Below are 23656 nucleotides of genomic sequence, written 5' to 3'. Positions count from 1 at the left end.
ACTGGCAATCTAGTTATTTCCAAAGCTGCGCTTTCACGTTGGCTACGTGGAACCTGGAAGAGCAAACGAACCCTAGGGTCTTCAAAGTTCAAGCTTTCACTCAAGTTGGTATGTTGTCTCTGAAAACATATTGTTTGGAATTTAAGTTTTAATATCTAGGAATAAACAGAGCATTAAATCAAGCAAAACTGTGACAAGGCCAATATGCACATGGACGATGCCAGGGAGGCATCCCCAGCCCTTTGTTCACAGCTTAACAAAACTGTGCCGTCACACCACTTTAGCTCAACAGTGCCTGTCGAATGGGCATCAGCAGATCAGCCAATGCCTGTCATACACACAGCCTGAAGACGGTTTGAAAGCAAGGGCTTATTCGACCCCCAGGTCTAGTTGGAAAATGGTGAGGATTTTAAATCATCTGGTAAAGACAACAGCACCCCCCTCCCCCGCGCCCCCACCGGAGTTAGAAAAGGTGGGAAAGAATGACAAAAAAAAACCTTGGTTAAAAAAAAAATAGACACGAAAGACCGAAAAAAACTGTACTTGGGCAAAGGAGGCACTTTTCATATTTGTTTTCTTTGTAAGAGCAATGACAAATGTTTTGCAATCAGAATTTTTTGAAAGTGATGTTCCCGATAGTAAAATAAAAGTTTAATGTCATTGCTATTTTAAGATTTTTGCCATGATTTTGGCCTTTCAACAATTGAATAAATGTTCTTACACGAAAGGATAGAAGGATGCTATTTTACAAAGAGCACGTGCAACCCCCTATTATTCAACGTGGCACCTCGTCAAAGATAATTTTTGCTAGTGGCTGCTTTTGTGGACCAAAATGCACTACGTTTTCACTTTACAGCCTCCTGAGCTCTGGTCTTGGTGAACATTTAATCTGCCTCAGAAGAGAACCCGGAGAAAACAAACCTGGTAAAGTGAAGGAATTGTTAACTTTCCTACAAGTTAACAGTTAGGAAGCAATCCAAACTGCCCTATTTTCCTCCTATAACACTGATCATGAGATTTGGCTTTCAGGCTTTAATACGTGCTGAGGAGCTGCCTCAGACAGAACTTTCCTCCTGTTTAATTAAGTGTGCCCCCTCCTCTTAGGCATCCAATCAGATTCAATGAGAGCCACCTCACCCAACACACACACACACACACACACACACACACACACACACACACACACACACACACACACACACACACACGAGCGGGAGTGGGGAGCCCTAGCGGTAGGAATTAGCTGAAGGTGTCCTGAATCTCTCCACCTTCCCAGTCCTCCAGGGGACGTTGCTACTGAGACCCCCGGCAGGAGACGAGGTTTCCCTTCCACTGAAGTTGAAAAGCTCTCGCTCTCAACCTCTCTCCCCCCTCTCTGTCTTTCACTCTGTTACTGTCAGTTGCTGCCTGTACTTTAGCTGTCTCTTTTCCAGTCTCTACTCTGTCAGTTTCTGGCCTGCCAATTTCAACTTGAAGCTTGACTGGGCTGATTTGATGCAAATACCTCCAGGGAAAACCCTGAAACTGATGAACAGTTATGTCAAGTCGATTTTGCACCATCGGGAAAAGGTAACCTCTGCGAGAAAAAAACAACAAGGTTAAAGAGACAGGGCTTTTCACGTGTAATACCTCTGCTGTACATCTCGTTCACTGTTCACCATCCCTCAGAAATTGTAACTGTCAGAATTAGTCCTAATTGCAGATGCGAAAGCTGCCATTATAATAAAAACAGAGGCAGTGCAGGCATTAAATGTAGCAGCCTAATTTGTGAGACTACAGAAAAGGTAGAGTAAATGAATATTTCATTACTTTAATTACCAGGGACTACTCTTTTCTTGCTGTCTTATGATAAGTGTTGCTGTAACTAGCAACAGCAAACATCCACTAAAATATAAAGTGCAATAATCGTCCTGCTGTCAGGATCACCGCTTTAAAATACGAGCTGGGAAAAAATATAATGGTTTATCTATTTTTTAGAGATTGCAGAAGTAGAAGATGGAAATTCATTTAATGACGGGGCTGGGGGAGCACACACAAAGGCACCAGTAAACAGGTTTTAGTAGAGAATAATGGCTCTGAGAGAAAAGGGTAGAAAAATCAGTTGGCTATACATTTGAGGTGTTAGACCTAAAAGAATGCTGGTGAGGGAAAAGTAGGCAGTAAATAGTGTTTGGACTTTTTAAGGCAAAATGTTGTTTTTTGTTGCACAACGTAATTGCTTGAACATTAGAAAATAAAACCCCAGTGACTAGGGGAAAGACAAGAGGAGAGCAAGTGGTTTTCAAATGATTAAGCAAAGGAGGAAAAAGTTCAAGTTGGCAAAAGTTTAGAAGCTCGGTCCAGTTCCATTTTAAAAAGACTAGATGAAGCCTGACAGAAAAAGGACTTTGCCTGCACGTTCAGAGTACCGATTCATAAGATTTGGGGAGTAACAATAATTACTCACCACTGACACCTTGAAAAGCCCTGGCATCTCTGTGTAAATGTCAACTTCAGGTAAAGGGGCACAGCCCGGTGGGAGGTGGCTGGCCTGAGAGGGAGGTGGGCCAGGGGGTGGGGGTGTGGCTGAGGAGGCTGCTGAGACTGGTTGAAGCCAGCCTGTCTCTGCATTTATCACTTTGTCCCAGAGGAGGTGTTTGTTCAACATAGCAGTTTGACAGCACAAAAACACTGAGGCCAGAAGCCCTATCAAAGAACCTACTGACACATATCATTTGTGGTCTTGGTTTCACAGGGCAAGGCTCCCATACCCTTTATCTGCACAAGTATAATACTCAACACATTTCCAAGTGTTCAGTATAGTTTAATCCTCTCCCCCCTTTTTTTCTTTTAAATATTGTAAACACTACCTTGAAATACCACCTTTATTCAGGACCTCGAATGCTGTTTTAAAAACCATAGTAATTTGCAATCAATTTGGCATCATCTGTATTAAGGTTGGTAATATTGAAGGAAAATGGGGGAAAATAGTTTCAAAGCATGAAACTTGTAATTTACCCTAAATAATACACTTAAAGCGTATTAATAGGTGCAAGTAGGTTTTGTAAGAGTCACATAGCATAGGGTACACTTTCTCTCTTATAATAAATCCTACCAAACAGGACTCTCGATGAATTCCTCACCTCTACTATTTCTGTTGAAATGTATTTCATTCATTCACAAGCTCTATGATTGCAGTGAAAGTTTAAGAGAAGAAGTAGCAGGGTTGGGGTCCTGGGGTGCATTTGTGTATGTGTGCATAGGGTCTCTATTTAGCTTTCAAATGCCCTTCAGCAGAGCAAAGGTGATGGAAACCTGTAGGACAACGGTATTGCTTAGAGAATTTCCCCGCCCAATGGGCCTATTTATTAGGAAAACATAGCTTACCAAGGTCTTTATATATAAACCTCACCTCTTAAAACTGAGAAATCTCATGATGCGAAACACTTCCATTGATGTGCTTTGTGTCTAAAACAGAAACTTAGGTACTTCCAAGAATAGGCAAAGTTTCTTCGATTACAGTTAACTCGGACATATAAGACAATATAAATACAATTTGCACTAGGAAACAGTGAAAGCCACATTCTACACGTATAGATCACTTGGGCATTGAATCCTTGAAATTTACTCATCCATTTAAGAGAGAGGGGAAAAATCTCATCTTATAAATAGCATGATATCTTAATCTGCAGATTTATTACTGATTACTTATTTTGGGAGGCAGTGTCTATCACCTTGTCAGGAGTACCTTTCTTTCCTGGAGTTGATTATAAAAAGAAATATGAAACCATATAAATAACAAAAATCACTATATTGTCATAAAAGCAATGTATAAAAATGTATTACACATTTCTATGTAGAGCACGTTTGCCTTTTGTCATGGGAAATTATTAAGGACAATTTGCCTGGTCCCAAAATAATGCAGTCATTTACCTCTATTACCTGGGATTATTTTAAAATGTTTCCATGGTAATTCAAAAGTACACCTTCATGTATTTTGCTCTTGTGACAAATAAAGTTAGCTAAACTGACTAGTTCTGCACTAATTGTTTGCTTGAAAGAATACCTTCATTTAAGTGGGATTTAAAATTTTTAACTTGACAATATTCAAGTTCAGAATTAGGTCTCCTTCTGTTTAAAGTAATGTGTGTGTAGGTCTAAGTTGAAATAACATATACAGCAATCAAGAAAAATGAAGAACTAAAAATAGATTGCATACAATAGAACAGAACATTTAATCTCGTAGATTACGGAATCCCGTCTTAGTTTTGTAGTAATATTTCTTTTGAAAAAGGAAACAAAGGTAACTTAAATATGTATAACAACATTTCCGTGTTGTCTTTTAATTCTAACGACTCCTCCAAATATCCCCTCAGCTCAGTCATTGAACTAAATTTGTTACAAAAATGCATGAATCATTATGATGATTACATTCAACTGAAAAATGAAAGCAGAGTTCAATCAGATCCTTCTTGAAATGTTTGCGCCCCTTCCACCCCTTATGTGTCCCAGCTGCTTGCTCTTCCAAAATCTGGTTTTCAGAAGCTGATATTAATTTCTAACCAAGACTGCAGCATCCACTATGATGCACACAGCTTGATTAGCTATCGTACTTTCTTGGGTCGCAAACATACAATATCTGATGAGAAACTGATCATCTTCCTTCTCTTTCCTCTTCTCAGCATCTCTAACTTTCCTGTCAGGAGCCTGAAAAAATATGCGCAGTTACTGTTGCTGAGGGGGAGACAAAGTTTAACTTCTGGGTTGGCAATCGGAGAATAATTCATGAGCAGATTTCTAGCAAATGATATGATTTGCTAAATTTTGGTCTTTGATTTATATTTATGTACTCCTGCTACTGCTAAGGTTTTGCCAACCTCAATTAGATCATGAATGAGATCATTTTAATTCAGCCCCCAAACTGTGACCTGACCATGGTCTGAAAGTGTTCAAAAAGTAATTTTAAGCCGTCCTTTGATTTGAAAAGGAATACTGCATGCTTGGTCGTTCATACAAATAACATAAAACTTAATTATTGGATGATTTGGCAGAGAAACTTCTTGCCAAACAACAGTCAATGCCAGCTACTGTGATGCTGGCGGTGCCCAGGCCCCCGCACGCACAGCCGCCTGTACACATCATTTGTTCACTGTGTCTCAGGGCAAGATGCTTTCAGATAGGACTCTCGGATCTGGGAGGCAGGGTGCACGCGAGGGATGTACCGTGTATTTATAACTCCACTTGGAAAATGCTGTCTCACCTAGGAGGGAAGTAGATTTGCGCTGTCAAATCACCAGGAGGCTGTGACAAAGGGAGCTTGCAGCCTGACACACAGTGTAACAACATGGCAAACACCTTTAATTCTGTCATGTCTCATACCCTTTACTTTCTCACACGCTGGTGGCTGCTCCAATGTTGACACCTACGCTCCCTTTCTAAACTAAATAAGGCAATCTTATGTGAGCCCGAATGCAGCACCTGTAAAGTTATTCTTGTGCCCAGCAAAAAATAGCTATTAACTCCTTCCTCTTACAAATGACTCTCTGCTGGCTTTGCAGAGTTTCAGGTTGGTCAGAGCCGACCTGAGGCCCTGATTCTGAGGCTCACATGATTTCCCAAGTTCCGGAAGCTATGTACGCCCCCCCGCCCCCCCTTGAAAAGGGGTGAGGGCTTCGAGAATGCCACCCTCTGAATTAGCCTCTTGCAGCTTCTGCATCACAAACTTCCGGTGTCCTTTAGAGTCAGGAGAGAGACGCCCAGCTGCCTCATTCCCTCTAGCTACCCGAGTCTAATATTTTAAAAGCTGGAAATGAAAATAGCTTTTCTAAAGATATTTCCTGGAATTTTTAATGTGCTGCCTGATTCCTTTCTTTTTCTTTTTTTTTTTTTTTCCTCCTTGCCAATTATAAACCACCATTTGGAGGGCTTATGAGCAATGGAAGTCCACCTCATCTAATTAAACCACATTGTTTTAAAAGCTTGAACAGTTTTCACGTCTGCAGGACTTGTCTGAATAATAAACGGGTAGAGCCAGAATTCTAAGTGTCTTCAGAGAGCTGGGATTTTATCTGCTGAGCGCGAAGGGCCAGGCACACAAAGAGTTAAAGTGTGTTCCCTCATTGCTGGGTAGGTTAATATCACAGCTGCCTGGTAAAGCATTATCCCCGTACCTCACTTAACAAAAGCCTCCTTTTGCAAACAGACTCCCACTTTCCCCCCAAGTGTCCAAAGGTGTTTACTGAAGTAAATCTGCCTAAATCCTTCATTGCTTGGGTCATGGGGGTGGGTAGGAGGGGTGGAAGGTGTAGGGATAATCTCTTTTGGTAAATTCTGTAAATCTTCTGGGGGAAAAAAATCAGGAATCTGTGTCACATGCTCTATACAACTTCTAATATCTCCACTAGTTTTGCACTTACAAAACTAGATACGCTTCAGCATCTCTGAAATCTGCCACAATGGTTATCCGAAAAGCCACGTTTCCAACTCTTCACCCTGCTACGTGAAGCGACTGTCCTTCTAAAGGTGTGTGTGTGTGCGCATGCATGTGTGTTGCATGCTTAATCTAATTGTTGAAGAAAAACTGTTGGTATCTTAAAAGTGGTTTTAGAAAGAGGAAAAGAAAAAGACAAGATAGTTTAGGAGCGAGATAATGTAGCTGAAAAGTTGTCACGAGAGGTGTCTGCTCACACTGTGGTCTCTTTCCAATACCATTAACTGCATGTTACTTTTGCATGTTGGAAATGGACGCACGTCACACGGTAAACCCTGACAGGTCGGCCTGCGAGGGTTTAAACAGTTCCCAGCAAGAAGGAGCCCTTTAGGCATAAACTTTCTCTCTCAAGAAAACGTGAATACCACCAACCCCTCCCTACAAATCTTGCAGCATCCAGTTTGAGATACAAAAAGGCTGTCATCTCACAAATGTTAAACATACTAAAAAAATCTGAAAAAAAAGTATGGAGAAGGTGTGAAAAACGTGGCACTTTACAGCCCTCAAAGCTTTTTAAAATAGAACAACTTTTCCCCCTAAAATTCTTTTCAGAGAATTTTTTTTTTCCTTTTTGGCTCATTTGAGAGTTTCTTTCTTGGCTTTTTTCCCCTTTCATTTGAAAATATGAATTATCATAAAAAGTCAGGGGGGAAAATGGGAAAGTCTTTTCCAGTTTTCCTGAAGATTTATCAGTGTGTGCAGGCACCTCTCCCTTTCCCTCTGGGCCAGACACACACCCCTGAAACCAGACCAGGGCCCTGGGAGACTTGATCCCTTCTCCTGAGCTGCCTCCAGCCTGCCCAGCGCCCCCCCTCCGCCTGCACTCACCTCCCCTGTCTGATGGTAAACAATCAGAGTAAAGCCAAACAGTAGGCAGCACTCAAGAGTGGAAGCCCACACACCTATGCCCAAGCCTAACAGGCTTCTGGGGGAGAATCTGATCCCTCCCTGACACTTTTTACCTCAAGTGTTGAGCCGGTGGCCATGAATAGTACAGACATGCCATCTTGTAACACTATATGCCTGTCAGGAGGGACAGGGCCTGGTTGAGCATCAACTATATAAGGCTGGTAACTAGGGAAAGCCCAACAAACAGCCACAAACACCTAAGTTATTTTACTCAGCCACTACCCTCTGCCTCTCCTCTCTCTCTCTCTCTCTCTCTCTCTCTCTCTCTCTCTCTCTCTCTCTCTCTCTCTTTCTTTTCATCTTGGCTTTCCGTGGCAGAATGCAAATGGAGCCTGCCGGCGGTGAAAGGGCTGAATTGTGATTAAGAAGAAGAAGAGCTCCTTTCTTTGTTCTCCCCTCAGGGGATGTTTACTGGGAGAGACACAGCGGATCAGATATGAAAGGCATTCAGGTCAGCATTGATGTGAGCGAAAGTGAAATCATACCTAAGGCATTCAAAAGACCGCCGTGTCAGGGGTTCAGCTAACGGTGCAGCTACTGTGTGTGTCTTCCCGGAGAGGCAAAAATCTTTTCACACACTGGCGATTTTTCCTTCCTAATTTACTACGAAATTATAAAAGTTTGACTCCCCCCTGTTTACCTCCTACCAGATGACATGGGAGTTCGTATTTTCTCTCTTTATGGACCACACGTGAAATCAGACCAACTTCTAATAACTGTATTTCTTAAATGAACCAGCAAGGCACCATCTGAACTGTGAAATCTTTTTTTTTCTTCCCAAAGCAGGTGTATTCATGTGTACTACATACATGCATAATATGGAACGGAGAACTGATTGAAGGAAAAGCCAAAACAACACAGGCATGGAGGGCTTTTCTTCTCACCTCCCTCAGAGGAAATACAAGACAACACACACACAGTATAAAAACGGTACCCAGCACCTTAAAACAAAATTCTTTATTTACTTTGTAACTACTAGTTACACTTTTCCTGAGAGCTTTCACTGCGACACAACTGTCACCCAAGATAAAAGTATTTGGCACATAGCTATTAAGGCAAAGACTTCCATAGAGTCTACTGATTATTACTGCTTTCCTTTAAAAAAAATGCTTGATGAAGAAATACTTGGCTCTTACTTTTTAAAAGTTTACACTCCCCACAGCCCAAATAGTCATTCAATAGATTCTCCAAGTGGTAAGCTGATGCTATTGGCATAAACAGAGCTATGTAAATATATACCAAATTCACAAATCACAGCAAACACACAAATAATGAGGAGGTGCCTAGATGTTTCAAGGCTTAAAAATGAAAAGGAAAATCACATTTCATCTTCTGATTGCTAAAGAAAGAAAAGAAATAGGGAGGAGGGAGCAGGTCTATATTTATTGGTTTTAAATCATCCTTCCCTCTGCTCTGAATTATTTTTTTTCCCCAACCTTCACATCTTGGCTAAAAAGCATATTTGGGCTTATGTTAACATCTGCTTTTGTGGTGACATTTAATTCTGTGTATTTTCAACTAGTGTTTCTGCATCACAGATTTTCCTCCTTTATCTCTTTGCTCTAAAAAGACAACCAAAGAGCAATCAAAAAGGTGTCTGACTTGGCCATTCAGACAATTGCCCCCTTGTGGGAATGCGGGAATGAATGGTACAGTGGACACCCCAGCACCATTGACGTTATAAACATGTAAATGAAACACATTAGGGCAGACAATCAATTGTCTGTGAGCATTGCAAACCTGCACTCCCTCTCTCTGTGACAGGCACAAAATAGTGCCTACCTTGGGAAGCCACGGTGCTGGAAAGGAAAAGGACAAAGCATTCCCTTTCACACAGAAGAAAATGCACCTTAAAAGCCTTGGAAGAATGCAGATGACAAAAACTGTTGTGAGGAAAAGAATCTCCCCCCATCTTGGAATAAACGGGGCTCTGCTACAGAGCCAGCAACACCCTCCCTTCCTACCTTCAGGGCACACACATTTTCCCCAGGAAATATTCTTAATGCAGTATGAGGAGGGTCTTTGATAACCTCTTGGAATTTTCTTTACTTTGAGCACATTAAGCAAGCAAGGAAGGAAGCATCTGCAGCATATGACATAGCAGCTTAGTGGGGAACTTTTCAATCTTGGCTTTACTCGTATTTGGAAAAGAACGCTTAAAGACGTGACTTTATTTTTATTTGGCAACAGAGAAACAATGTAAAGTTTAAAATCCTTAGCTGACCCTTACTCCTTGAGGCGCGGCAGGCCATGGTGCCAGCAGACAAGTGGCTCTGCTGTGAAGGAAGGCATGGTTTCTACCCCAATGGACTTGGTTTTTCCAAACCAAAAGGAAACAGATAGATCGGTCTGGATACGCAGCCCTCAGTGTCGTGAGTGTACAGCATGACAAAACTTGCAGAAGATCTCCACAGAGAGGAAAGGATGGAGATGGATATCTTTGGCGAGCCCTGTGTGGTACCTGCCATCCAAGCTGCCTCTGAGTGCTGTGCGTTGCCAGCGACACAGGCTTCCTAATAAGCTCATCAACTTTAGGAAGAAAGCAGTGGCAAAAGGCTTTCACACTTGCAAAGATAACCAAGTCTGAACTGACTGATGCGAAGGTAACTCCCTGCACGGAGGGAGTCTGACGGGAGGCCGCCCCATCCCAACTTCACCTCTCAGAGAGGAGCCACCTCCTGAAGGAGGGCCTGCCTGAATTTCTCCTCCTTGTCCTTTCAGTATCTCTGAACCAGGAGCAACTTGTGTGTCCCCTATTGCTTCTAAGCATCACCACCAGCACTCCACTTCTTTAAGGCAGTGGTAGCAAGTGAGGACTTATCTTAAACAAGGGAGATCATCTCTGCTCATCTGATTGTTTCTCCTCTAGGATCCACAGTCTTGAAAACATCCAGCTTTGGCCCCTCTCTATACCACTGAACGTCAGAGACTGAAGGCATTTGTAAAAATCTCCCCCAGGCCCCAAAGATTTCCCCAAACCTTTAGCTGAAACTTTGCAGAACAATCCAATTTAACTTTCCTTTCTTCCTTCCATTTCCTTGTTTCCTCCACTCCGAATTCAGTTTTCATGTAAAAGGCAACTTCATTCCCTTTTCTGAAACAGTTTCTTGATTTGATTTTTGTTACAACGTGCATGTGTATGTGCAGTTGCTGATGCTGGAAGGTGGTGGGTTGGGGAGGCAGGCCGGTCTTCCCAGGCTCTGCGGTCTTCCCAGGCTCTGCGGGAGGCAGGAGGGAAGCCGGGCATCCCCAGGAGCCGCTGCCTGCAACAGGGGCTAAAGCAACAAACTTTGCAAGTTACCACCGGGGGCTGTGCCAGGGGCGGCAGCAGCCGGCATCCCCAGTGCTCACTTCTGACTCCAAGGCTGTGTGGAGATAGTGGGGTATAATCAGGGGAATTGAAGGGGGGTGGGGGTGGGTTTTCCCCTCCTCTCCAGCTTCAGTGAAAGTGTTACAAAGTGAGTCAGGCGACTGAAGATCATCTGACTGAACTTCTTGAAACCGACACACATTCTTGTGTGCGGCAACTTGCTTTTTGCCTCCTTCCCCGTCACCCCTCTCCCCCTTTCCTCCTGCACATCTTATTTTCTGGGAAGAGATTTCATCCTTTCTATGTGGGCCAAAGGAGACTGTCCACTATGGATTAACTTGGCCCTGGCACTGTCTCTGCCAGGCATCTTTCTAGCCTGAGAACATAAAAGGCTAGGTTTTAGTTTCTCATTTCTCTCTTTGTAAATTTATTTTCCTCGAGCTGCCTCCTTCTCCTTTGCTTTTTAATAATCGTATACAGCCTCGTCTTCTATCTAACCCATGTTCTTGACCGGCCTTTCACACACACACACACACACACACACACACACACACACACACACACACAGCTTTACACGTTTTATCTCCTTGTCGCCTTAGTCTATATATACACTGTTGACTTCATTAAAATTATATAAAGTGCAATTCTAGTTCCCTGGATGACCATCTTTTTTTCTCTTTTCTTTGCAGCTTCTACTTCTATGATTAGTATTGCCATTATTTCTTTCCAGGAATTTCTATATGATTTTGATAAGCATCATCATATTTAGTGTTATCAGCAAAGACACAAGCTCAAAAGTGACATATTTTCCATGAATCCAGGAAAGAAGAAAAATCCACTCAGTTCAGATAAATCCTGGCAATTCCCAAAGGAAAAGGCATCGGATACATGCTTGATGAGGAAAAAAAGAAGAAAAAATGGGGAAGAAAACTCTTCTACCTGCTTCTGAAAACTAGGACATTGCCCGGTCAAATTAAACCCAAAGCAAAAAACAAGTCACCAATTCACAGCACATTTTCCCAGAGATTACTTGGAAAAAGAGACAGGTAATAGTCAAAGTTCGAGAAGCTGTCAGAGATGGACAGGCTTGCTGTGAAGTGTGCAGAGACTGGGCGAAATGCCTTAAAATGTGCAATTCAACTTTCCATTTCAGAGTGTGGAGGCTTCTCCCAAGTGAGTGGCTGGGCGGAGGGGAAATGGGTGCAGGGTCCACGACTGAGGCAGAGCCCCTCCCTGGTGCTCAGTCCACCTGTACAGCCCCCAGCAGGCCTCCCTCTCAGAGAGCCAACTCCCCCTCCCCCTTCCCAGCGGTTCCCAGGAAGCCTGGAGCCCTCTATTTCCCCAGACCTGGGCTCCGGCCTGACCTCACTCCTGGGGCCAGGCTGGTCAACGGTGGCAAAATCCCTGAAGGGGATGGGAGGGGGCGGGCAAGAAGAAACAAACATTTTAAATAGTCTATTCTGCAAAGCAACACTTCTGGGAACCTTGCTTTAAATTTCATTCTTTCTCTCTCTCTCTCTCTCTCTCTCTCTCTCAAAAAAAAAAAAAAAAAAGATTGTTTAACACAAGGGAAAAAAGCCTCCTTGACACAAAGCTTTTGTTATCCAGTTGATCAGCAATGTGCTTTAGATACTTGTAAAGGGGGGGGGAGCCCCACAACAGACATTGATTTTAGAAAATCAATAACCAACATTTAATAAAAGGAAGAGGAAACACAAGAGAGGAGAGGGGACACTAGGTGTAATTTTAGTGACTACTAAATTACCCAGGGATGGGGCAGGGGAGGTCTCCTGTGTAAGGACCACCTTAAATAATGCCAGACACTAGAGTGAAGAAAAATTAGAGAAAGAGAGAGACAGCCTGAACTGGATGTTAGGGAAGCAGCTCAGAATATATTATTATACTTGTTTTTTTGTAATACTAAGCCAAGCAAATAGATCAAAGGCAGCACAAAGGGAAAAGGCAGGATAACGTAACGAACAGTTTCTGACTAAAATTCCTCTATCACTCCCCCATATGGCTCGACACCTCCACCACAACAAGCAAAAGACACACACACACACACACACACACACACACACACACACACACACACACACACACACAAAACCTAGAGAGAGAGACAGAGACAGAGACAGAGGAACAGAGAGCAGCATCATTTGTCTCTAATCAAATTTCTCTAGTCTTTGTGTTTTTCCCCTCCAACACCCCACATTGCGCCCCCAGCGCCCCCTCCCCGCGCCGCGCCGCTCAGGGCAGGCCAGGGGCTCGCACGATCGTCTTCTCTGGAGGAAAGTTGCTCCAAGTGGGCCCCGCGACCCCGCGAGGCGAGGGCTGGGCTGCGGGAGGCCGGAGGCCGGGCCAGCGCCGCGTCCCCGGGTCCAGCTCCCGAGCGTGACCGCGGCCCCGCGCCGGTGCTCCGGCCGAGAGCGAGGGGAGCGAGAAGTTTCATTTCCCAGGCTGAGCTGGCGCTAGTTCGCGTGTTTGTTTTGGGGGGCTGGCTTTTCTTTTAAACTCGGTATCCTCCGTCAGCTCCCCCGGCACCGTCTCTGGTCCCCAGCTCTCTCCCCTCCCCCAGGCGCCTTCTGCGCTCTTGCCAATCACTTTTCTCTTTTATTCCCACGATTTTGTTTGGGGGTAATACCTAGGGGGTCTCTCTCTCTCTCTTTCTCTTTTACTCCTCGCTCTCTCTCCCTCCCCCTTCTCTGCCTCTCTCCAAGATGGACCTACTAAACTGTCACCGCTTTCATCTCCCACCTCCTATCTGTGTGTCCCCCTCGCACCCCCATCTTCTTCCTCCTTCCCGACGCAGCCTGGATAGCGGGCTCCTCCTGACCACGTAGAAACTGTCCAGAAAAGTCTCCCTGTGCCCTTTGACTCGCCAGCCCCCGGCGAGGGGCCAGCGCCAGCTGGAGAGAAGCCACCCACCCCAAGCCCGCCCGGACCCCGCCGGACCCCGCGCGGGGCGGCCGAATCCCTCCCACCGCGGAGCCCGGGCGCGCCCAGCCGGGCCCCGCTGCCCGCGAACCGTTACTTGGCTTAGGAGAGGCAACCGGGCGACTCCGGGAAGAAACTTTGAGCCTCGTAGAGGCACAGCCCCGGGCCCTCTCTCTTTCCCTCGCCGTCCCTGAGCCACCCCCGCCCCCGCCCCTGGATCCTGCAGAGCCCGGCGCCCGGGCCCCCGCCCTGCCCTAGCCGGACGCTCCGCAGCCGGGCCGTGGACCCGGCGGGCCGGGAGCTAGCGGAGCGGGAGGCGAAGGTGGAGGGAGGGCGGAGGCGGGGGCGCGAGGGGCGGCGGGGATGGGGCGCGGGGCCCCGTGCGGACCCCCGCGCTGGAGCCCGCTGGCGCCCGCCGCTCACTTTGCCCGGCACTTCCCCAACTCCCCCCGGCCAGTCCCCGCGCGCAGAGCTCGGGCGCCGGCCGCGGAGGGAGGCTCGCCCGCGAGCCCTGGGCGCCGCCGCCGCCTCCTCGGTTCCTTTTCCCTCTCCCCCCCTGCTCCCTGGGTCTGGAGCCGCGGAGTGGCCCGGAAAAGTTTGGTTCGGGTCGGTTCTTACCGTTTTTCCTCCTGGGATTGGCTTGTTTGCGCCTCTTGCACCGGGGGCCATCCGCCATGATCGGCTGCTTCATTGATAAGAGCGGATCAGATGGCAGTTCGCATGGACTCGGCGCCCTGCTCCGGCAGCACGCAGGCTCGATCTAGCAACCAAACACAGCGACAATGTGGGCATCGCCCGCGCCCATTGAAACGCGCGCGGGCCGCCCAGGGGAGCCGGGCCAGGGCCCCGGCGAGCACCCATCCGCGCCCCCCAACGCCAAAGCGAAACTTCGGCGGCCCCCTCCCCGCCCCTCCCCAGCCTTGGCCCCGAGGCGCTTTGTGTTTGTTACTGTTTGGTGTGTCGCACCCGCGAGGGGATCAGAGACAAGAATTACATCTTCAAAATGAGTCATAACTCCTGACCGTATGAGGGAATGCACACGGCAGTACAGTAAGGCTGCTTGACTCAGGGCTAGGCGGACCCTTTCCTCCGAAAAGTCCGCAGCCAGCCTCGGGAACTTGGGGTGAGGAGACGCTTTCTTTCACTCTTATCTTGTCTCACCCCCACCCCATTCCCCAGAGGAAACAAACAAACAAACAAACAAACAATCGCGAAACAACCCCCGGATGAAGCACACTCGGGCAAATTGAGAATAGTAATTATAGGAAGCCCACTCGCCCCGCGACCCCTCCCCTCCGCTTTTGGAGTTGATCGAGGCACTGTCTCTTCTTCCCTCCACCCCCCGCCCCCAAATTAAGATTTCCCGTTTCAAGCCAGAGTAAGAAATATAATTATAAGCCTCTTTGGACACTGTTTCCCCCCCCCCCCTTAGCCTCCCCCCCACCTCCGCCACTTTGACAATATTTACTTAAGTATTTCCCCCACCTCACTCACACACATGCTCCCCCACACTGGTTCCCTTAAATAGTTCCAGAAGAAAAAAAAAATTTTTTTTCCCCTCAAGAAAGGAAAGAGAAAGTCCAACCGCCACGGCAATACTTTTAAGCTCTACTAAATGATCGTATCCTTTCTGGCTTCGAAACTTTTGTACCTAAAAATCGAGAGAGGCGCTGCATTTTTTCAGCGGAAAACTGTCAAAACTTGGAGAAGGGGAACCTCGGAGGCAGGCAGGAGAGGAGGAGAATCCCGAAACTCCGTGGGGTTGGGAAGATGCTGTGCCTCGAGGATTAGTTTAAACAGGGGGCTATAAAAGATGTAACAGATGCAAACTGTAACACAGGGCCATTAACCCTTTCTCTGCCGAGCACACTCCGTCCCCACGCCCCGCACCTATTGTCTCCCGTGCTGGAAGCTTTGCGGAAAACCTGGAAAGTGAGTATCAGTTTCCACACGTTTGCCGAGAGGGGTGGGGGTGGGGGGGGGAGCAGAGAGAAGGGGAAGTGAATTATTTAGAAAGCACCTTGAATTTAACCTAAGCATAGTGGGAGAGTTTGTAAGTTTGACACATTTTGTAATTTCTTAGCTCTCCTCTGGATTTCAAATTGTTTTTTGGGGGGAAAAATCCTGAAATACAGAAGTGGTCACGCAAGTGTCTGGGATGAAACAGCTGGCCTGCCTGTATTCCTGCTGAGACTTACACACGATTGCATATAAATACATGTTTAATAAAGTAAGCTGCTAGTTTTATGAGCATGTGTGTGTGTGTGAGGGAGAGACTGGGCATTTGTGCTGTAAACTTTATCTTTGCCTGTTATTCCTAACTCTGGAGTTAGTCATCTTGCCTTCATCATTATAGGGGGAGCACGTAGAAAATACATGTACAAGTAGGTGGGAGATCAACACATTTATGCTAGCGAGGCTCACCACTGTTCCTGGGAACTCCTGCTCTCTCTCTCTCTCTCTCTCTCTCTCTCTCTCTCTCTCTCTCTCTCTCTATTTTTCAGTGCCAAAGCATGGAATGGGATAAGTGTGTGTATGTGTCTCCTGTTCAATCCATCTGTATTATTATGCCATTTAGAATACAATTTCAAAAGTTATCCTTAATATAAAACCCTGATATCCTGACAGCAGTTTTTGTCCCAGCTGTAGTGACCCCCCCCCCCCACTTTGGTAAACGACTCAAGTTCCATGAGGGCTTTCACTTCTTTATTTATCATCACAGAAGTGAGGTGTTACTTCACATACATATACACACAAAGAATGAAATAAAGAAATGAAACTCACTAAGCAGACAGAAAACAGACACTTTCTGCTTAAAAAACAGCCTTCTCTGGTGGGAGAGGAGGATGGACTGCCAGCTCTAAGAGAAAGACTTGCCCCCAAATTTGGTAGGTTTGTATCAATCAAGTTTTGTAATTATTAACAGGTATTTGCTAAGTTTTAATTGCTGAGTACAATGAATTGGACATAGGTGCGGAAAATAGCACAGAATCTCTCCCCTGGAAGAGTTTTTATTCCAATCATATAGTTCTCAATAAAACTTTTCCTAGCTTGGGTAGCAAAAGGCACCTTTGGTTACCTGAATGGACAGGTACAGGGCAAATTATCTGGGGGAGGAGAAAAAGGGGAAAGGAAGCAGAGAGAGCAGGAGTGGGAGAGAAATCGGAGAAGTCACTCGTGGGAAAAGGTTCCCAAAAAAGAGCTAAACCCACCTGAAATTCCTACCCACAGACACTCCTTCTCACTTCACACTCACATCCCCACTTACAAGGAGAAAATCATAAAAGGAGAGTGGGGGGTGATCATACCAAAAGGGAATAAAAAGAGAGAAAAGAGGAAAAAAAAAAACCTACCTGCGAAGTCTTGTTTGTAGTTTTGGCCAGAAATGGTGAGAAGAAAAAGCATGAAGAAGCCGCGGAGTGTGGGGGAGAAAAAGGTGGAAGCGAAGAAACAGCTCCCGGAGCAAACTGTACAAAACCTCGCCAAGAGTGTGGGGAGGCAGGACCGTTATTCCTGCGGAGCAGGTTAGAACTGATCTCTTTTAGCCACTCCAGGAAACACAAACCTGGGGACGGACTGACGTGTTACGCCTCTTCTAATGACATTTTTTTCTTTTTCTTTTCTGTAGGAGAGAGAGAGACCCTGAAACACGCGCCACCTATCTTTGTGGGGAGGGATAATTGAAGCGCCCTGAGCGTGAGCATCATGTGAAAACGTGATCGCCAAGTTTCTCTCTGGGAAAGGATCTGGGATAGATTATACCTTGAAGTCTCCGCAAACGCTTTAGTGGAAGAAATGAAATTCCACCTCCTTCCCTTCCTCTCTCCCTCCCTCTCGCTCTCTCCCTCCCTCCCTCCCTTCTCCACGCCCCCCCCCCCCCCCCCCCGTCAAGCCTTTGGCATCATTATCCTCATCACTAAATCCTACAGAGTTCTGGGCGGAAAGCGGTGCACACCATTCACTGAACTGGAGTATTCTAAGGGGTGAAAGTTGAAGAGGAAGATCCCGGGTCCTCAATCCAGATCGCCTCTTCTTCTATGGATATCTCTAATGACCAGATTTGAGATGCACATGAAGTTGTGTGGATTTCTCAGCACAGCTTCTGGAACTAAATTCTTTGCCCTTTCTCTTATTTTTATTTTATTTTATTTTTTTTTTTAGATGCCAGAGCCAGGAAAGAAAGAAAGAAAGAAAAGCTACATGTGAACTGCATCTTAGGGTGTGTGTGTGTGTGTGTGTGTGCTGGGATGAATTTCTGGATCGGATCCTCAAACTAAAAAGTGGTTTGGCATTTTAAAAAGAGGGTCTCTAAGTAATTAACAGAGAGCTCTTGGTTGACGGGTCTCTGAATCCCTCTACATCTCCTGGAGACCTTACTATAAAGTGTGTAGTGAGGCAGAGGAAAAGGAGAAAGGCCATAGAGGAACTTAGCAGGGAAGGAAGATCATGATATTAAACAGCATGGGGTCTAAGTTTTGGAGTATGTATTTTTTGATATTGCAATTAAAGTAAAATTAAAAAGAAAAGACTCCACCTTTGCTCTGAAGGGATTGGTTATGTAAATATGGAAGGGATTTCCTGGAGAATACAGCTTTCTACTGTATGGTTAATTAAATAATCACTCAAAAGCTTCCAATGTGACGCTTCTGTCGTAATCCAATCAGGTTACATAGGTCCTAAACAAGAAAGATATTTTCCACATCTGGAAGTCAGCAATTTAGCAAGTACTGCACATTATTAACCAATTCAGAGCCCACTTCCCAGGGGAATTTTTTTTTTGAAGTTTAAGTGTTCTTAACCAATGCTCTGCTGTTTTGTTAATCAAAAAGCTGGTTTACACTGCACATAATTGGAACTAATATAGAAGTAAATAAAGACAGCCAAATTTGAGGATGCTGAGCACAGGCATTTATCGGAAAAGGAAGAAATCTCTTAGCCTCCAATGGTTCAGGCTCAATTTCTTAAAGAACTGTGAGGCTTTTTTTTTTTTTTTTTTTTTAAAAGAGTGAAAGTGCTTGCGAACCTCAGAGCACAAATAAACTTCCAGTCCCACAACCTTAGGGCTTCCAAGCAAAGGTAAAGGTGGAGGTGTCAAGGGGGCTAAAGAAGAGCCTCATGCCATTTTTTTCCGGCTTTAATATTATTAATATGTCACAGCCCCCTGTTTTCAGTCTGATGAAATCTGCAACAAATAATACCCTGGTCCAACACTAGACTTTTACTTACATTAAGATAAACTGCTTTGAACTGTGCTTTGAATGTGTGCCTAAAGCAAGACTTTGAATGTAAGAGTCACTGGCAATTGCTCTCAGAGGAGGGAAAAGCCACCACAAGGGTTGCCACATCCACACTCCCAGAGGTGCAAGTCTCTGTATTTTGTATGTTTATTTTTTTTTGGGGGGGGGGGGAAGGGGGCTGGGACAGCCACCAGCATGACTGCAGCCAATTCTTACTTTAGGCTGCAAGAAAGTCAATTCTTACAGTTGGTTACAGACTCACCTCTTCTCCTAACTTGAATATTTATTACAGTGAGAATAGCTGGATAAATTAATCTTCTGCCCACCCCATTACAGAGAAATTACCTATAGAAGAGGAGCAGTCAAGCTCGTCAGTCTAAAAATTAATAATAAAAAAAGAAAATTATTAAAGATTTCCAACATGGGTTAGACACATTCTCAATTTTCTGTTTTACATTTCTTTCAACATTATACATATACTAAATATGTATAATAATAGACTTATCAAGTCCCTCCTCTGAGGTTTGTCTCTATTATTAATATCCTTTTTTCTTCCTCTTCCCATTCTCTCCCCCCCCCATTTAAAAAAAAATTAGAAGTCAGCTTTCTCTATTTCTCTAGAAGTTTGCTTTTCAATCTCCTCTCTCCCACTCCGGAGGAAGTAGGAGCCCATTGCATGGAGGGATCCCGGAAGGACCCAACTTCGGGAGCCCAGGTAGCCATGGGAGACTCACCGCCCAGACACACATACTCACAGGCAAAACTTCAGGTCAAAGGAGCCAATCGAACGGCTGGCAAATCACTTGTCTTTATTATCTATATTAATGTCAGGTTACTTAGGATCTGACTTTCAAAGAAAGACCCTTAAGTATTTCCACTAAAAACACCTAATCATTTGATTACTTTGGGCTCAGTAATTATTCAAGTGGCAGCAGGCAGCCCCAACACTTAGCATTGGGAGTTCCGACATGCAAGTATTTAACGTGAGGTAAACAGCAATCTTTCAGGTTCCCATCAAGGTGGAAATCTGGATGGGGGCGCTGGAAGGGTCCCCTCGAGGGGTGGGCAGGCTGGTAGGTTGCCTTCCCCCCACCCCACCCCACCCACCGCCCGCGCTTGGCACGTCCCTGGCACTCTCCTCCCCATTTGACCGGCAGAGTTCCCACCAACGCAGAGGCGGTGGGATCCGAGAAAGCCGGAATATCAATTTGTCCCGAACACTCCCTTAGTCCGAAGGCCAGGTCGGGGACGATGGGGAGAGTGGGATCAGCGGGATGCAGGAGCGCAGGACGCAGGGAAAAGTCGAGAGAGAGGGAGGACTGGGGGCTGCTAGCTTTAGGCTCCTCACACAGCAGAGCAAGTCCTGCAAATGAATCGCTCCTTCTCGTCTCTCTTCTCCATTAATAATCCATTTCGAGATTAGCCCAGACGAAGGGGATTAAAACAACAGATACATGCAAATGTGAAGTAATATTGCAATCGACATGGGAGGGAGGAAAATAATTATTTAGGGTTTCTCTGAGTAAAACAAACTGCCTCCCTCAGGATCCCCTCCACCCAGGCAGGGTGAGAAGATGCACTTTTGTTTTCCTATTCCCTCCAGCCGGGACCTGGTGCCTGTCCCCCCATTCACCTCTCAGTCTGTCAATTTCCTCAACTTTCACAACTCCCCCCACCCTCTCCATCCCCCAGCTCCGCTCCGGGGCCCAGGTGCCCGAAGAGATACAAAGTTTCTGCCCTTGAACACACAGGCTGTAGAAGGAATTCGAATCTGGCCACAGCTAAATATATACACATGAAAGCAAATTCTGTTTATTTTGTACGATGTGGAGAAAAACGTTAAAAAGGAACTTATTCTCGTTTTGAAACAGAATTGATCTTTCATCTGGAGGAATTATTTGGGCCCCGTGTGGTTACGCAGGAGGTGGTCAGTTTCTTAGTGCAAGCAAAGGGTGATAAGGGGGACCCCTGGACTGAGAGTGTGTGGAGGGGGTGGGGGGCGGCAGGGGTCCAAGCCAAGCCAAACGGTTTCTCACGTGCAAACTCGCAATCCAATCCATTCGGAGTTGAGCCTAGGATAGGAGGGGGAAAAAATCAGGAGCATCTCTCTGAGAAGCCCGTTCAAATAAAATCAAAACAGGGACTAGCGAGCCACAGACCGTCCCTAACATCCCTGCTGTGAGGCCCGCGGGCTGTGGATCTCGCACGTCACCTGGCCCAGCAGCGCGGCCAGCTGAAGGGTTTATTTTCTTTTAATTTTTTGAAGTTAAGGCTGACCCTCGGCTTCAGTGCTTTTGCCAACGTCTCCTCCACTGACAGGAACCAGCAAACTTCGAGACTCAAATGAGCGTCTTAATTTATTGATGCAAAGCAGGTCTGCCGGGTGCCCCCAGTCCTCGGCGCGCCCGGTCCCCCACGCCCCCAGCCTCGGCCCTCCATTTGATCGCTGGGTAAGGCCCCGCCGCCCAGGCGCGGGAGCGCGTGGGGGTGGGGAGGGTCGCCCCCGCCCGCTCGCCCTCCCCTGGCCCCGGCCCCGCCCGGGAACCCCGCGACCCCCGCCCCGCCGCCCGGTCAGCTGACCTGGCTCGCCCGCCCGCTCCCAGCCCGCCGCCCCGTTTCCGGTCCCCCGGGTCCGCGGGCTGCGCGCGGTGCGGGAGCGGCCGCGGCGGGGAGGTGATGCTGGGGGCTGATTACCATGAGAAAGGCTGTGCCTGGAAAAGCCTCCTCCACGCGACTGTCAATCTCACTAAGGAGAGGGGGTGGTGACGGGAAGGGGCCCTGGAGGAGTCCCCGGCAAACTTGGAGTGAGTTGGAGGCGACGCAGGCCCGAGGAGATGGCTTTCGCCTCAAGTTGGGAGGCTTTTGGCGTGCAGGGCGCGGACGCCAGCAGCCTCGCCAGGGAATTGAAATCCCCAATCCTCTCTTCCCTCCCTCCCGCTCCCTCGCCTTTTCAGCCCTTCCTGCCCTTTATCCTTATTTTCTTGAAATTCTTTCCCAATTGCATTTCCTACATTCTCCTTTCTTTCTGTTTGATCTCTCCCTTTTGCAATCTCTTGTTTTGTTTCTTAACAACCTCTCTTCTCCCTCGCTCTCTTTTCTGCCTCCTCTGTGTGTCCAGATTTATCATTTCGTCTTGAAAACGCAATGTTAAATATGTAATTAATCTACCAGCAGGAGGTCAGGGACACCCTGACTAAAATAACTCCCTGGGTCATCAGAGAACAAGTTCACCAGGTGTCTGAAAAGTAAAAATAATAATAACAATAAATGTATAAATCAGTTATCTCGGGAATCATAATTGCTTCATATTCTGAATGATCAGCTCAGCTAAAATCGACTTTTTACAAATATATAATCTTTCTAAAAATGAATACTTCGAATAGAGAAATTCTTTAGAAGTAAGGCAATGTGAAAAATTTTCTCATTCATAGTGATATTTTAGCAGGCTTTAAGAATTACAATAGGTAATTTAAGGAAACTTAAACTGTGCTTTTTCTTTTAATGACTCTCTGAAAGTATAAAAAATTTCCCAAAGCACCTCCCCACCTCCTAACAAGATCAGTCTATTCAGAGAGAAACGTCATGTCACGCATTCTGTACATGCTAAGCAAAAGCACAGCTTGAATAGTTGGGCTGTTTCCTGGGCCAGGTTGCCTCCTTACCTAACAAGTTAGTGAACATAGAGCTGCTTATGTCATGAATGTGGCTATATTTTTTTGTTTTTCTTTTCATTTATCTTTCATTCATTTTGGGCCCATTTGTTCTTAAAATTCAGAGTTTGCCCTTGTTTACAATTTGTTTACTTTGTTGAATTTTTAAAAATTTGTTAGAAGTCAATTGAACATGCATATGAAGCCCTTTTTAGGCCAAGAAAATAAAGATGCATTAGAAAGATGCCTTTTATGCTTCATAATTATTAATTGACATTTTATGATGAATAATTAATCATTTGAATAATTTTGGTATCTCTGATCTGAACACATATTTGCATATCTAATGCTTGATTTTTAACTGCTTTTGAAAAAAAAGTTCATTCTCTTAGGTCGAAGAAACAAAGTAACATTTAAATGCAAGCTTTCTCTTCAACACATGTAAAAGTTTATGGATTTGAACTATTCTTTCTATATATCCATAAAACTTAACAATTTATAATCCATGTATGCATAGCAATTACATACAAACATGTGATAGAACTATAATTAGGAAAAACTGTACAAGCCACTTTTCTCCCTAAATGCAGAGATGTGCATGAATTATGCACCATATTTTCTTACTGGAATTTGGTCATTGAACTTTTTGGTTATATCTTTTTATACATGTCAAAAAAGTAAAACATTGAAGCAACTGACAAATTTCAGACCTGGTATTTAAGATATTTTTAAATTTCATTTTTAAATTTTTTCATGTGGGCTGAATTAAAGTTATTTAAAAATTATTAAGCAAGCACATCCCTGATATTTTTATACCCTGTGTCAGTTGAAACCCAAAGTATCTATTTTGAATACTAGTCCTGCAGATTACTACCGTTGTGATTACAGGCAACTTTTTCTAAGTTTGTTTCCTTATCTACAATGTGGGTACACTTATAGTGGCCATTCCTTAGGGTTTTATAGAGATTTAAATGAAGTACTACATGAAATTTCATTATAGTGTAGCTTTATTATTTATTATAATGAAAGGTTGAAAAAATAACATGGAAGGTATAGATCAATTAAAGACAGTATAAATTATTTTTGACTACTAAAAACAACTATTTACCTTTTGGAATTATTCATAATTTTTCCATTGAGAAAT

At 45.2% G+C, this 23656-nt stretch overlaps 1 protein-coding gene across 5 annotated transcripts in view; it reads right to left on the bottom strand.

Moving 5' to 3' along the window:
- The window catches only part of ZEB2 (zinc finger E-box binding homeobox 2), a 138256-nt gene extending 116567 nt beyond the window's left edge, over positions 1-21689 (bottom strand). For 2 of the 5 annotated variants that reach the window (XM_080669623.1, XM_080669622.1), the window contains exon 1: positions 14244-14587. In XM_080669623.1, coding sequence (XP_080525749.1) covers positions 14244-14316 — 73 coding nt within the window. In that variant the 5' untranslated portion in view covers positions 14317-14587. Of the gene's footprint in view, positions 1-14243; positions 14588-16978; positions 17263-21556 lie in introns of those variants that run through there. The other 3 variants (XM_080669620.1, XM_080669621.1, XM_080669624.1) reach the window with 3 other exon arrangements.
- Between the last annotated feature and the right edge of the window lie 1967 nt (positions 21690-23656).

Source organism: Plecotus auritus (genome assembly GCF_963455305.1).
Source record: "Plecotus auritus genome assembly, chromosome: 5".
Classification (NCBI taxonomy): Eukaryota; Metazoa; Chordata; class Mammalia; order Chiroptera; family Vespertilionidae; genus Plecotus; species Plecotus auritus.
The sequence above is the reverse complement of the archived record's forward strand: the minus strand, read 5'-3'. Positions and strand labels throughout refer to the sequence as shown.